This window comes from Peromyscus eremicus, chromosome 23, assembly GCF_949786415.1.
Source record: "Peromyscus eremicus chromosome 23, PerEre_H2_v1, whole genome shotgun sequence".
Lineage (NCBI taxonomy): Eukaryota > Metazoa > Chordata > Mammalia > Rodentia > Cricetidae > Peromyscus > Peromyscus eremicus.
Window position 1 is genome coordinate 24,042,430 of NC_081438.1, and position 16,242 is coordinate 24,058,671.

Here is a 16,242-nt window from a genome sequence, read left to right on the forward strand (position 1 = left end):
CATTTCCTAAATGCTGGGCGACAGGTGTGTGCTATCATATTTACTCGATAGTTGTAGTTTGAGACAGGGTCTCATACTGAACAACTCATCAGGCTTTCGAGGTGAGTGTGCCTCTTGGTCTGGTCCTCAACTCCAGATCCTCCTGCCTCAGCCTTCGAGCGCGTGCGTGCGTGCGTGCGTGTGTGTGTGTGTGTGTGTGTGTGTGTGTGTGTGTGTATGTGTGTGTTCTAGGTGCACCACAGGGCCAGCCATCTCCACTGGAAGAGGCAGTTTCTGTAAAAAGGATGGTGATTTATGATGGCGTCTTGAAGAGAAAGATGGCTGAGCGTGACCCCAGCGTTGGGAGCTGCCCACAGGAAGACCTCAAAGAGGCAGAAGCAGGCGGATCTCCATGAGTTCAAGGCCAGCCTGGTCTACAGAGAGTGTTCCAGGAACATCCATAGAGAAACCTTGTCTCAAAAACAAAACAAAGTAACAACAAAAAAGAACATACGGTTTTGATTACTTCAGTGATACATTTAAATACATATATGTAATTTAAAAATCACACTCAATGTACGTGTGTTCCCACGTGACAGCGTATGTGCAGAGGTCAGAGGGTCATGTGTTGGAGTCGGTCTGGGATTGAACTCAGGATGTCAGGCTTGACGGCATGAACCTTTCACCCGCTAAGCCATCTTGCCATCCCTTTCCATCTTATTTTTGGAGACAGGCTTCTTCTCTGAATCCAGAGCTCACTAACGCAGTCAGTTAGGCTAGCGGACCAGCAAGCTCCAGGGATCCTCGTTTCCAGCCTCCCATCGCCGGGGTTACAGGAGGATGTCGCCACCACCGTGCATAGCTTTTTACCCAGATACTGGGGTTCTGAAGTCAGGCTGTTATGCTTGTTGTAAAGGAAGGTACACTTTACCCACCAAGCCATCTCCCCAGCCCCAAATGGAAACTCCTGAACCTCCTGAGTGCTGGGGTCACAGGTGTGCACCACCATACCCAGGATGGGCAGTGCTGGGGTGGAACCCATGGCATTGTGGAGGCTGGGCAAGCACTCTGTGGTTCCTCCTGGGGCTGCAGTAAAGAAAATAAGTTCTGTCCCCAGACACCACCAATCTAGTGTTCAGAAACTCGAGACTCCAGAGTATGGCATGGGGCACCTGAGCTGGTTGGTGTCTTGTCTGACTCGGTCCCTGGGTGGCTGCCGGGGCCACACCACCAAAAGCGTACATATAGCCAGAAAAATAAAGTAAAATAAAAGGTAACACTTTTTTTTCTTTTTCTTTTCTTTTTTTTTTTACTTATTTAAAAAGGCCTTGGCGGCAGGAATATAGTGTAAAAATCATTGGAAAAACTAAAAGGCATCGATACATATCCGAATATACTTTGTACATAAATTACATTTCCTTTAGTCTTTCTGAGTTGAGGTCCTGATTCGGCTCTGAGGTTTAATAATCAAGGGGACCTGGAAGGTGCGCGTTTAGTCCGGAATAGTCCACCATGTACACTGGCCACTGCTAGAGAGAGGGGGACAGAGGGACCAGGTTAGGACTGCAGGTGATATGAATGAACTCCCAGAATAAACTAGCTCGCTTTCCTTGAGGGCGAACTTGGATGTTACTTATGATGCAGCCACTGAGGCCCAGGGAGGGCAAGAGACCTCTCTGAGGTCACACAGGTACAGCCTGGGGGGACTGTCCCCCACCTGTGTTCCAGGGGTTCAACATGTGGATTAGACACCAGCGAGGGATGAGTGAGCAGGCGCAGTAAACACCATATACCAGCTTCACCCTACAGACACTGTCCCATCTCTCGGGGTAAAAGGAAGGAGAACTCAATGATAAAAATGACGGTAGGAGAAAATGCAAATTCTGGGCTTTCGGAAGCACCCAGGCCGGGCGGTGGCGGTGGCGCACGCCTGTAATCCCAGCACTCGGGAGGTAGAGGCAGGTGGATCTCTGTGAGTTCGAGGCCCACCTGGTCTACAGAGCGAGTTCAGGACAGGCTCCAAAGCTACAGAGAAACCTTGTCTCGAAAAACCAAAAAAAAAAAAGTATCCAGAATGGGGTTGAAGGGGCACACAAAGGATCTAGAAATCCTAAAATCAGCCTGCCTCCTTTCCTCCTTTCCTTTCTGTTGAGACAGTCTCATGTAACCCAGGCTAGCCTCAAATTTCTCATGTCCTGAGGCTGACCTTGACTTCTGATCCTCCTGCTTCTACCTCTCCAGTGCTGGGATTACAGACGTATGCCACCAGGTCCAGTTTATGTGATGCTGGGGATCTAGCCCAGGGCTTCATGCACGCAAGGCAAGCATTCTGCTGACTGAGCCACAACCCCAGCCCCCTGGTGAGCAGTTTTCTTTGAGATGGAGTCTCATATCGCCCAAGCTGGCCTTGAACCTCTGCTCCTCCCCATCTCCACTCCTGGGACTATAGGCATACGCCACCACACCCAGTTCTTTACATAGGTTTTCCTTTGAATCAGGCAAAGCGCCAAACTCAGTAACATGGCCGACAGATGACGGAGGTTGAGTTCTGTCATGTGACCATCTACCCTCTGGCTCCTGCTGTCCTCAGTTACATCGCTGGTAACACCCACACTTCAAGCCCTGTGCCGATGGATCGCACGGACCCCCTCAGTCTATCTTGTGGGCAAAGCAAGTGGGTGCGCCTGCACCTCTGAGGTTGACGGAGTCCCTCTCAGAGCCCAGTGCCTCCCAGTTCCTGGAGCTGTGGGCGGCCCTGCCCGAGGGTGGGGCACAGGCCACACAGAATTGGGGTGAAGTTCGGATCTGCGTGACTTTACCACGAGGGAGATCTGGTTGGTGGATGCCACAGACTCTGGGTTAGAGGACGAGGATGAAGAAGAGGAAGAGGAGGAGACCGAGTTGCCTTCCGAGACCCGCTTTCTCTTGCGCTTGGGAATGTCTTTGGCTGGTGGAAGAAACAGTTGCTGAGGCCGGATGCTGGGGGCCATTCTGTGTCGGCCTCCTGAACTCCCTGGAGAAAGCCCTTGCTTTTAGATTTTTAGTGGTTTCTTTTTTCTTTTTTTTTTTTTAATGTCCTGGGAATGGAACCCAGGGCTTTGTGTAGGTTGAACCATACTCCTAGGCCCTTACTGGGGGATTCTAGGCAGGTGCTGTTCCTCTGAGCTAAAGCTACAGCCTTTCACAGCATCCCAGGCTCTGTGGCTCTCTCTCCCCACCAAGTGGCTGGGGCTCACTTGTCTAGCCTTATTCCCCAAGCGGGTCTAAGGACCAGGTGTCCCACTTCTGGTTCCTATTCACCTGCCTGCTTTGCTGGTAAAAATATCCCCTCACCTACCCAAAAGGCTCAGTACAGGGATCTGGCTCACCCAGATCATTCCATCTTCAGCAGGGCTATCTTCCTATGACCTTCAAAAGCCCTAAGCTCCTCTACCCACCTCCTACCAAAGTGTTTTGGTTTGGTTTGTTGAGACAGGGTCTCCCGTAGTTTAGGTTGGCCTCCAAGTCACTGTGTAGCTGAACTTGGCCTTGATGCCTGATTCTCCTGCCTCCAACCCCCTCCCCCCAGTCCCAGTCCCGGGATTAAAGGTGTGTGCCACTATACCCGATTTATGTAGTGCTAGGGAAATCATAACGGGACTTGGTGCATACTCTCCCAACTGATCCACACCCAGCCTTACCTATTATTATTATTAATATTTTTTTAAGAATCATTTATTTACGTATGTGTGTGTGGCACATGAATGGAGGTCAGAGGCCAACTTGAAGGAGTTGCCTCAGTTTCTCCATCATGTGGGGTCTGGGGATTGAACTCAGGTCGTCAGGTTTAGCAGCAAGCACCTTTATCCCCTGAGCCACCCAAGGCCTGTGCCTGCCTATGCCTTTTTATCTTTGAAAGCAACAGACTGGTCCCCAGGAGGCAGAAGGCTCGCCTCCCCGGCCTCTGACTCACCTGGCACCTTGGCATCATTGCAGGCTTCTGCAAAAGGTCTGAAAAGGAGAGAAGCAAGGCCACAGTTAGGTGGTTCCCTCTCCTCACGCGCTCCTTGGGATTCGGGACACCGACTCTCCATAGCTGAGATGTAGCGGTTGTGGCTGCAGCCAGGTCAGTCCCCGCTATGGTTTTACACCCTGAGTGTTGCCCAATGGTCCATGTGTTAATGTGTGTCTGCACACTAGACCTTGATGAGGTGGGGCCTAGTGGGTGGGATAGGTCATTGTGGTCATGTCCTCAGTGGGGATCCTGGTACCATGGCTTCCTCCTTTCTCTCTCTGCTCCCTGGCTCTCGGGAGGTGAGCAGCACCTTCCACCATGCATATGCTCCTACCAAAAACAGGCTCAGGTGACCAGGGCACAAAAACTCTGAAATTCTTTTCCTTTTGAGACGGGGCCTCGCCATGTAGCCAAGGCTGGTCCATCCACCTCCTCCTGCCTTTCTGTTACTGGGATTATAGGAAAACATTGGCATACCATTGTCCCTCAAACATTTTTTTCTCTTATTGTTTAAAAATTTTTTCATTACATTTATTTAATTGGTGCATGTATGTGTGCATGTGTGTCCAGCAGAGGTCAGAGGACAACTTGTGGGAGTTGAGTCAGTCCACTCCTTTTATGATGTGAGTCCCAGGAAACCTGACTGAGGTTGTCAGGCTTGGTGGCAAGCACCTTTACCTGCTGTGTGAATGTGTGTGCGTGCCTCTGTGTGTGCGTGCCTGTGTGTGTGTGTGTGTGTGTGCGCGCGCGCACGTGATGGTATGCATGTATGTGGAAGGCGTAGATCAATGCTGGATATCTTTCTCAGTTACCTTCCACATTATTTTTATTCTAAAGAATTATTTATTTAGCCAGGTGGTGTCAGTGCATGCCTTTTATCCCAGCACTCGGGAGGCAGAGACAGGCAGATCTTTGTGAGTTTGAGGCCAGCCTAGTCTACAGAGCGAGATCCAGGACAGGCACCAAAACTGTCTCAAAAAAACAAAAAACAAAAAACAAAAACAAACAAACAAAAAAAACCCAAAAAACAAAACAAAAACAAAAACAAAAAAAAAGCCCCAACCAAACAAAAAAGAATTATTTATATACTTACTTACATGTGTGTATACAGATGTGCAAGCCTGTGTGCACAGGAGGAGGCCAGTAGAGAGGGTACTGGGTGTCTCTCTTTACCATTCTCCACCTATTCCTTTGAGGCACAGCCTCTCCCTGAAGCTGGCACTAGTTTTGCTCACTAGGCCTGAAGCCAGCAAACTCCAGAGACCATCCTGTCTCAACCCTACTCGTGGGGCCACAGGCATGCACGAGAAGCCCCACGTGTTATGTGGGCACTGAAATCTAAGCTCCAGCTCTCATGATTATGCAGCGAACATTTCTGCCTGCTGAGCCATCTCTGGAGCCTCCGTGTTATATTTTTAGGCAGAATTTCTCACTGATTTGGCCAGCCTGGAGGGCCAGTGTGCCCCAGGAATCCTCCTGCTTTTACCTTCCCAGTGGTGGGATTACAGGTGCATGCTGTGGGTCCTGGAGACCCGAACTTAGCTCTTCACGCTTGTATGACAAACATTTTGTACTAACTGTGACTTCTCCCCAGCTCCTACCTCAAACTTTAAAAATGATTTATTTTATTTTTTTTAGAATTATTTATTTTATTGTATGAGTTTCTGCATGCACATGTGTATGTGTACCACATTTGTGCACGGTGTCCAAGGAAGTCAGAGGAAGGTATCGGATCCCCTGGAAATGGAATTAGGGACGGTTTGAGCTACCACGTGGATGCCTAGAATCGAGCCTGGGTCCTCTGCAAGAGCAACAAGTACTCTAAACTGCTGAGCCATCTCTTGAGCCCTGTCCTAAAACGTCTTGAGTACAGAGAGGATACTCAAGAAATTCTGAATTGTGGGCTGGGTAAATTAGCTCAGGGCTGTAATCCCAGCACCTAGGAGGTGGAAGCAGGAATATTAGGAGTTCAAGGTCAGCCTCAACTACATAGTGTGTTCCAGGCCAGCCTGGGCTACATGAGACTCTGTCTCAAAACAACAATAACAACAAAAAATTGGAGTTGGTTTTCTGACTCAGGATTCTCTCTCTCTGACCCCTGGCTGAGCTTGCTGATTATGTCCTGGGCCAGGGTGGTACCCTCTCCTCCCCAACAGCTCTTGCCCTGCGGCACTCACTGGAGCTGGTTGATGATAACCATCCGCACATGCTCCCTGGCCTTCAGGATCTTCTCCAGCCGATGGATGTCGTAGGTGTTGGGGTTCCGGAAGGGGATGTCATCCGGGAGGCCTTTCACCTCCACGGCATCTGGGCTGTCCCGGATCAGTTTGTAAGGGACCAACACAGGCCGATTCAGTCCCAGGGCCTCCCCTACAGAGCACAGGTCAGAACCAGAGAGAGATGCCCCCATGTCAAAAGGTGAAACACTCTAGGGAGAGGATCGTGACTCTGACAGCCCAACTCAGCAGCCATCCCACCCCAGGGCCAGCATATTGATCATTCGCATATGTTATGATAGTTCATATTGATCATCCCCAGGTTCTAGAACTACCTAGGAGACAGACACAGCTCTCTCTGCTCCCCAGCTGCAGACGTGACCAATTGCCTCACGTCCTTGCCCTATGGACTACTTTTAATCTGTGACCCCAAATAAACCCTTCCTTCCTTAAGTGGGGTATGTTGTCACAGCAATTAGAAAAAAGTAACTAACAAATATGCCACCCGTCACTGTGGTCATGCGAGCTGCCCTGTGGACCCACCCCGGCCACCCGGGGGCACTGACCGTATTTCTCATTGAAGAGCTCCTTCACCTGCTCTCGGAGGATCACCTTCTCCCCGAGCCTGTTGGCATCATCCTCGTCTGCAGGGAGACAATCGGACTATAGGGCCAGCACACGCTTCTCCCGCGTGGCCCTGGCCTGCTGGGCAGACGCTCCAGAGACTGCCATCTCTACTGCGACCACTTTGGTCTCATGAGTGTATCCACCCACTCACCTCCCATTCATCCATCAACATACCCATCTACTTACCTCCCATTCATCCATCCACACACCCACTCACCTCCCATTCATCCATCCATCCACACACCCACCCAGTTACCTCCCATTCATCCATCCACACACCCACCACTCACCTCCCATTCATCCATCCACACACCCACCCAGTTACCTCCCATTCATCCATCCACACATCCACCACTCACCTCCCATTCATCCATCCACACACCCACTCAGTTACCTCCCATTCATCCATCCACACATCCACCACTCACCTCCCATTCATCCATCCACACATCCACCACTCACCTCCCATTCATCCATCCACACACCCACTCAGTTACCTCTCATTTACCCATCCACACACCCACCCAGTTACCTCTCATTTACCCATCCACACACCCACCACTCACCTCCCATTCATCCATCTACACACCCACCCACTCACCTCTCATTTACCCATCCACACCCCCCCACTTACCTTGCATTCATCCATCCACACACCCACCCACCCACCTCCCATTCATCCATCTACATACCCACTCATCCTTCCATCTACCTGAATTTTCCAAGCAGCACCCCTACCACAGGCCAGGCATAGAGCACCCCAAGAGGAGCTAACAGTGTAGTGGATACTAGTTATAGCCCCAGAAACAGTGTGACGGGGCACTCTTTCAAACCCACTGCGTTAGCCTGAAAATTAACTATATTTGCCTTAAGGAACACGTGTGTATACACACACACACACACACACACACACACACACACACACACACACACAAGCCATGATATTTGGCTTGGCAGCAATGATGGGGCTGTTACATTGCCCCATCTCAGGATGAGATTCAAGGGCCTGGACTGGCCGTGGCCTTTCCCCACCTGAGCGGAACAGGCTGCCTCCTGCAGGAAGCAGGGGCCGTTCTTAGGAGTATGTGGTGTGCAGAGACAGCAAGTTACGAGGGACAAAAAGCCGTATCCTCCTTCCTGCCTGTGGCTCACACACTACTATACTACCTTATTTATGGATAACAAGACCGAAAACAGGAACATAGAATAACCACCACCAAATCCAAGTCCGTTGGCTTTTGTTTTCTTTTTTCAGCTGGGCCTCAATCTCATGATCCTCCTGCCTCAGCTTTCTTAGTGCTGGTCATGTTCCCTACTACACCTGGACTGGAAGATTTGTGGTTTTGTTTTTGTTTTTAATTACATAGATTTATGTGTGAGCAAGTGCACGAGTGGAGGTCAGAGGTCAACTTGCAGGAGTCGGTTCTCTCCTTCCACCACGTGGGTCCTGGAGATCGAACTCAGGTCATCAGGCTTGGCAGCACGTGCCTTACCCCTGAGCCATCTCTCCAGGCCCAGGGTTTTTGTTTAATTCATTTTGTGTGTATATATGAACACACGTGGATCATGGCACTTCAAGTGGAGGTCATGCCGGGCAGTGGTGGCGCACGCCTTTAATCCCAGCGCTCAGGAGGCAGAGCCAAGTGGATGGATCTCTGTGAGTTCGAGGCCAGCCTGGTCTACAGAGTGAGTTCTAGGACAGCCGAGGCTACAGAGAGAAACTCTCTCTTGAAAATCAAAACAAACAAAACAGAAGTGGAGGTCAAAGGACAACTTGTTGATTTTTTTTGTTTGTGTTTTTTGACAGAGTCTCACCATGCGACTCTGGCTTGTCCTCCAACTTGCTATGTAGACCAGGCTAGCCTGGAACTCACAGAGATCCACCTGCCTCTGCCTCCTGAGTGCTGGATGAAATGTGTGTGCCGCCATGCTTGGCTCAGAGGACCTCTTGTGGGAGTCAGTTCCCTCCTATGTAACGGGTGGGTTCCAGGGATCGAACTCAGGTCGTCAGGCGTGGAGTCATGTGCCTTTAACTGCTGAGCCCTCTTGCCAAGCCCAGGGTGTTTTTTCTTTTTCCTTCACTTCTCCCCATACCCCCTTCTTTCCTCCCATTCATTCATTCACATTCATTCATTCATTCATTCATTGAGCCAGGGTTTCAGGTAGCACACTACTTGAGTCTCAAATTCAGTATACAGCCAAAGATGATCTGGAAAGAGAGCCTGATCTTCTTTGCCCCGACTCCTCAGTACTGAGGATTGCGGATGTGTCCCACCATGCTTAGCTTGTACTGTTTAAAACGGTGATGAGCACAAGAGAGACACCCCTGCATCTGTGCCCCTGGGACCCCTCTGACCTAGCTGCCAGCTATCCGGTTCCAGCCTCCATGGTCTGGTGGGTTTTCTAGCTGCTGTGTCCCCATCCCTACCTCCCAATTACCTTGTCAGCTAACCTTTCCTCCGTACTCTGCAAAGAACCGAGTATTTAGTGAGCACAGGGCTGAGTCCCACCCATGCCCTACCCTTACTGTCCTCAGGTGCCTCAAAGACCACTAATGCGGTTGGTAGCCACACCGGGTTGATGTCACCCCAACTCAAACACAGGTGTTGGCTGCTTTTATCGACGTGAGTGGTGTTAGAATTCTGCTCTCACTCCAGCTACATGACTACACACGTGCAGTTTGGGGTCTGGGGTCTTAGGTCATCAATGGGTGCTGGCGATTACTTAGGCACAGCGTGGTCACACAATCTGCACCTTAAAAGCTGGATGCAGCGCCGGGCGGTGGTGGTGGTGGTGGTGGTGGTGGCGGCGGCGGCGGCGGCGGCGGCGGCGGCGGCGGCGCACGCCTTTAATCCCAGCACTCGGGAGGCAGAGGCAGGCGGATCTCTGTGAGTTCGAGGCCAGCCTGGGCTACCAAGTGAGTTCCAGGACAGGCACAAAGCTACACAGAGAAACCTTGTCTTGAGAAACCAAAAAAAAAAAAAAAAAAAAAAAAGCTGGATGCAGACCCCACACCCTCTCTGCTCTGCTCCCCTCTCCCCCCACTCCGCCATCTTTCTCTCTCTCCAGGCCTGGCTCTCCTCTCTCCCCTTCCCCCTTTCCCTCCCAATAAAGCTCTGAAAACTAACACTGGGTTCTTTCGTGACCGTGACCTTTCAGCAGTAACCACGCCACCAGCGTCCTTTATCATCCTTTCAAGTGGTCTTTCAGAAGTTAACTTTTGTGTGTTTGTATTCATGCCTTTATGCCCGGGGAGCCCTTCCTCGGGATGCTTATCTTTGGAGAGTCTCTCATTTGGAACTGGCCAAGTAGGTTAGGCTGGCTGGGCTAGCGAGCACCAGGGATCTACTTGTCTCTGCTCCCCAGAGCGGGGACTATTTTAAGTGGATGCCACCATAGCTGTCCTCGTCTCTGTGGGTGTGCCGATTTGCTGAATGACTCATCCCCTGAGCCCCTCTGCTTCGTACATTTACATAAGGGTTTCTGGAATCTTATAGAAAGGTCCAGGGCTCCCTCAACTTCATGAAGTGGCAGAGCCTCTTATTTACGAACCCGAGAACACAGGAAGTTCCTTTCCAGCCACACGTGGGCTGCAGGACTTGAGATCTTTAACCCATTCAGGTGCAGGGTGGGTCACAGTGGCCCTGGCTGAGTTTCCATAGACCAGGAAATGGTCAGGGCCTCCCAGACACCCTGCGGCTCCATGGCCCCTTTTGGAATAAAGGAGGAAGCATAGGGCCAGATTTGGGCCCAGGAGTGGGACATCTGGCCAGAGTCCTCTCTGCCCCACCCTGGCAGCGGTCAGCGCTTCCCAGGAAGACAGTAAGGTAGGCAGTCATTACTGCAGCCATATTAACAGAGAGCATAATGACACGGAGGAAGCGTGGCTGGGGCTGGAATTGTGGCGCCTTGGGATACCGAGACAGGACAGTATTATTTCAGCTCTCTAGACTAAGACAGAGCTGGAAGGGTGGGAAGGGGGGAAGCCAGGAGGGCTGGAGCCAGGAAAATATCCCTCCAGCCTCAGGGAATAAAGTACAGAAGGACAGAGGGGACCCTGAAGGAATGGCCTAGAGATAGTTAAGTCAACCCACCTCAAACTGTAGATTGTCAGGTGCCTTATCCCAGACCACAGAGAGTAAGTCAGTTAACTTATCCAACAACACAGAGAGTGAGTTAACTTATCTATGATCATACACAGTGAGCTAACTTATCCAAGACTACAGAGTCAATTAACTCATGTTAAGATCATAGACATAAGTTAACTTATCCGGAATCGAAGATCGTAGTTCAGAAACGGCAAACTTGGTTCCTAAAGGACCATTCTGTCTCCTCGCTCCCTGCTTGTCAAGATCAACCCCAGACTGGCTCCCAGCCAGGCCTGTCTCAGGTCCCCTTCTCTCAGAAGCTCTCCATAGTTTCAAGGTGACAGTAGATGGCACTGAGAGGGTCTTCTGCCACCGGTGTGTGGCAGGCCCTTCTCCACAGCTGAGCATCTCAACCTGGGCCTCAGACGATGTTAGAGAAATGGTAAAACATTTTCCTCACTGATACACTGACGTTAGAAGAGATTTACCAATAAACTTGCCTAGAAAGTATTAAGTTGGCCGGCCCGGTGAACTTGGGAGGCAGAGGCATGTGGATCAGACTGAGTTCCATGACAGCCAAGGCTACACAGAGAAACCTTGTCTCAAACAATAATAACAACAACAAACAAAACAACAACAAAACACTGGAGAGATGGCTCAGTGGTTAAGAGCACTGGCTGCTCTTCCAGAGGACCCGGGTTCAATTCCCACCACCCACATGGCAGCTCACAACCATCTGTAACTCCAAGATCTGACACCCTCACACAGACATACATGCAAGCAAAACACCAGGGCACATAAAATAAAAATAAATAAGTAATTTAAAAAAAGAAAGCAAAAATTAAGTTATACAAAAGTAAAATTCAGCTAAAGGAGTACTGCCTCTGCCAGGCAGTTCAGAGAAGACCCTGGCTGACAGACACTGAGTAAACCATGTGCCTTTCACCAGGAAAAGCATAATTCTGGGTGACCATGGTGAGCAGGCTACCTTGGTCTATCTTGAGATAACTGTGACAATATTTCTACATTGTAAATCTCCCCATTTGTTCAAAAAATGACCAAACCTTGCAGTTTCTGTCTCTGTAAAACATAAAACACACATATTTAATTGCTCAAGGTGTAACTGGGCCAGGGGTGGAGGGGAACATGGGGACATGGGACAGGCCGGGGACAGGGACGGACTGGAAAGCAATTTAGAGATGAACGTGAGCGTAAGAATACGATGTGATAGCTTAAACCTACATAAAGCCACAAGAGATTTCTCTTCTGGGTTTCTCTTTGGGAGCACGATATTATTAAAGAGTTTTAATTTTTTTCCCCCTCTTATTCTCCAAGTGATTGGAATAAATTCTCACTGGGGTGGGGTGGGTCTTAATCTGCCATAACGATTTCTTGAAATTGAACCTGAACTGGGAAGTGAACTGTGAGGTGTCCTAGATTAAACTGGGGCTGCTGAGAATTTGGCTCTAGCTCCCTGGGGTGCTCAGGTTTCTGGGCAGCAGGGACCCAGCACACAAAGGCTCCCCAGGCATGCTGTCCGCAAGGTCTAATCCGGGCTGGAGATCCAGCCTTTCTGAGCCTCTGAGACCCACCTGGCCTTGGCCATGGGCTCCAGGTTGGAGAGAAGGCAATCCTTCCTGTTTTTTTTTTTTTGTTGTTTTTGTTTTCCAAGACAGGGTTTCTCTGTTTATTCCTGCTGTCCTGGAACTAGAGCTGTAGACCAGGATGGCCTTGAACTCAGAGAGATCCACCTGCCTCTGCCTCCTGAGTGCTAGGATTTAAAGGCGTGAACCACCACCGCTCCGCTAATTCTTCCTGTTTTATAGATAAGGTCACTGAGGCTCAAAAGAGCTGAACTTGGATTGCTGGAGTCACACAAGAAGCTGGCAGCTCTGCTCTGCCTGTGGGGACCCCAATGCACCCATTTTTTTCCTTGAAAGGGTGCTGAAGCTGCACCTGGGGTCAGAGGAAACGATGATGATATACATATGTGTGTGTGCATATGCGTGCGCCAAGTGTCCGTGGGTGTCTGCGGTGGCCAGAAGTGGGCAGTGGATCCTTTGGTGCTGGAGTTACAGTCACCTGTGAGCCACCCGATAGAGTTGCTAAGAAGTGACCTCAGGCCTTCTGGGAAAGCAGCAAACACACGTAACCTCTGAGTCATAGCTCAAGTCCTTATTATTCAGTTTTAAGACCAGGTCTCTTGTAGCCCAGGCTAGCCCCAAGCTTCCCATGTAACTAAAGCTGGCCTTGAACTCCTTCCAGAAGCTAGGATAACAGACAGATGTCCATCACGACACCCTGTAGAGGAGGAAGTGACTGGCTGTTTGGAAGCTCATAACTGGACAGCAAAGGGAAGTGGGACCGGTCCTGTCAGGTCCTGTGACGTGGGAACAGCTTTTCTCATCCTCCTTTGCAGCAAACCCTGTAGGGAATATTCTCTTTGGTAAGTGACTGACTACCTAACTTCGGCTTGAATGCCTCCAGTGACAGGGAGTTCATTACCTCCAAAGCCTGCCCCCCCCCATAGATCCGCAGATCCACGCTTTTAGACAAGCATCACCTCCATCTTCCATCTCTTTCTCCACCTTCTTCACGGCCATTCCATCCCCTTCTAGGTCTTAATTCCTCTATCTCTGGGCCCACCACCTGGGACCAGCTTTACCATCTGCAGTCTTCCCGCCCCAGCTGGAAGCATGGCTACCAGGAAATGCAAATCTGACATCATTTGGAAAACAAAACTCTGATGCCTGAAAATAAAACCCGAAACACACCCACACCCACATACACCCCCCCCCCCCCACGGACCTGTATAACCCCAGCTACCTGGGAGGCAGAAGATTGTAAATTCAAGGCCAGCCTGGGCTACATAATGAGACACTGTCAAAGACAGACAGCTGGACGGATGGACAGACATATAGACAGACAGACAGACATCTGGCTAGGGATGTAACTCTCTTGGTAGACTGCTTGCCTAGCATGCAAGAAGCCCTGGGTTGCACGCCCAGAACTGCACAAAACGGCATGGTATAGAGTACAGACCTGTAATTCCAGCACTTTGGAAGTAGCGTGTAGGCTGGAGGGTCAGAGTTCAAGGTCATCCTTGATGCCCAGCAAGTTCAAGGCCAGCCTGGGTTACCTGGGACACTTTGTTTCAAAAAACAACAACAACGACAACCACAAACCTAAGAGTGGGAAGGCTGGGTTCACGGCTTCCTCCTCACCCCAACCTGGAGAATGTCACCTCCCCAGGCTGGCAGCTACACCCTACCCTCCAGATGTTGAGTGATTGGTAGGTGGCCCCTGTCTGGATTTGTGGAAACCAATCTGCACCCATTTTTGGAGGACCTCCACTGTGCTCACTGTTCACATGTGTGTGTAAAGATCCGTCTTCCTCCCCTCCCCCCACAATACACTTATTATTCTCTCTCTTAGTAACTCTCATTGTTCCGGCCAGTCCTCTGGGATTATGCCTCCAACAGTCCTTCCCCGCAGGGACCTCTGCTCCCCAGCCAGGGGACCCTTCCCGACAGAAGGGACTGCACCTGCTCCCAGCACCTTTCTTGACGCAAGCTAAACTCAGCTGAGAAAATGCCTCCATCAGATTGCCTCTAGATGCCTAAGAAGACATCTTCTTAATCAGTGATTGATGTGGGAGGGCTCAGACCCACTGTGGGTGGGACCACCCCTGGCCACGTAGTTGTGGGATGTATAAGAAAGCAGGCTGAGCAAGTCATGGAGGGAAAGCCAGTGAACAGCGTTCCCCCACGGCCTCTGCATCAGCTCCTGCCTCCAGATTTCTGCTCTGACTTCCCTCGGTGGCACTGTGAGTTCTAAGCCGAAATAAAACCTTTCTTCCCCAAGGTATTTTTTTTTTCTGAGACAGGGTTTCTCTGTGTAGCTTTGTGCCTTTCCTGGAACTCACTTGGTAGCCCAGGCTGGCCTCGAACTCACAGAGATCTGCCTGGCTCTGCCTCCCGAGTGCTGGGATTAAAGGCATGCGCCACCACCACCCGGCCCCAAGGTGTTTTTGATCGTGGTGTTTTTATCACAGCAACAAAAACCCTCAGACAAGAGTGGACCAGTCTGACAGAGTGGTACATGTCTGTAATTCCAGCACTGTGACGTGGAGGCAGGGGGATCCTAAGTTTAAGAAGATTCTCAGCTAAACGTCAAGTTCCTTCCGGCCTGGTCTATATAGGACACTGCCTTAAAACACAAACCGTTACGGGCTGGGGGTGGGGTGTGAAGAGATGGCCCAGCGGTTAGCAGTGATGGTTGATCTTGCGGAAGACCAGGGTTTGGTTCCCAGCACCCACACAGTGGTTCACAACCATCTATAACCCCAGTTCCCTGACCTCCACAGACACGAGGCACACATGTGGTACAGGGAAAAGAGTCAGACACATAAAATAAATAAATCTAAAAAATATTAAAAAAAATAACAGCAGCAGCAGCAACAAACAAAAAGGCAGAGCTGAGGAGATTAGCTCGGCAGGTAAAGTGCTTATCTTGAAAACAAAGACCTGAATTTGAGCCCCACAGCCTTCGTAGCAAGCAGGACCCGGAGGCAGCCAAATAACTCAGCAGGTAGACCCTTGCCTCTAAGCCTGAAGACCTGAGTATGTATGCCTGTGCACGCGCGCGCGCACACGCACACACACACACACACACTTTACGCATACAGTATACACACTACACTCACACACCATACACACACTGAACATTTATACACACTATACGCACACACACTCTCACACATGCACACACACTACACACACACTACACATACACACACACACACTACACATATACGCACACACTCAAAATCCTAACACCGAACCGAAAAACAAACCCCAACAAGTAAACCAGCTTCAAACTGGGAATTTAAAAGGTGGTTGACAGGACCCATGTGATTACACACAGTGGCCATGAGGGGGCAACAAAGAGGCACCCAGCAGGATCAGAGATTTAATTTGGCACAGTGGATGGGCGTAGGGGCCTCGTTCAACCTGGATCCTGCCAAAAGTGGGTAAGACCTCCTTTCAGATCTCAGCCAGGCTACCCAAATGCTCTGTGACTTTGAGAAATTTTCTTAACCTCTCCGACTCTGTTTCCTCCTGTGAGAAGTTAAACCAACCCCAGAGTAGCGGCACACAGCTATAACCTCAACATTCCAGAGGCTGAGGCAGGAGGATCACGAGTTTGAGGCCAGTGAAGGATACATATCAAGACTCTGTCCCCAAAAACGAGCGGGATACCGGGGGGGGGCAGGGACAGACTTGGGTCTACAGTGGGGTGGGTGACAGATAGGCTCACTGGGTTTCTATGGAGGCTG

The 16,242-nt window shown here is 50.3% G+C and overlaps 1 protein-coding gene across 1 annotated transcript in view; it reads right to left on the bottom strand.

Annotated features, from left to right (window-relative positions):
• Positions 1–820: 820 nt before the first annotated feature.
• Positions 821–16,242, bottom strand: part of LOC131898592 (general transcription factor II-I repeat domain-containing protein 1-like) — an 87,867-nt gene continuing 72,445 nt past the window's right edge. The window contains exons 21-25 of the mRNA XM_059249780.1: positions 6,756–6,833; positions 6,151–6,343; positions 3,932–3,969; positions 2,799–2,926; positions 821–1,508 (exon numbers count right to left, since the gene is read on the bottom strand). Of these exons, the coding sequence (XP_059105763.1) occupies positions 1,440–1,508; positions 2,799–2,926; positions 3,932–3,969; positions 6,151–6,343; positions 6,756–6,833 (506 nt within the window). The 3' untranslated portion in view covers positions 821–1,439. The remainder of the gene's footprint in view (positions 1,509–2,798; positions 2,927–3,931; positions 3,970–6,150; positions 6,344–6,755; positions 6,834–16,242) is intronic.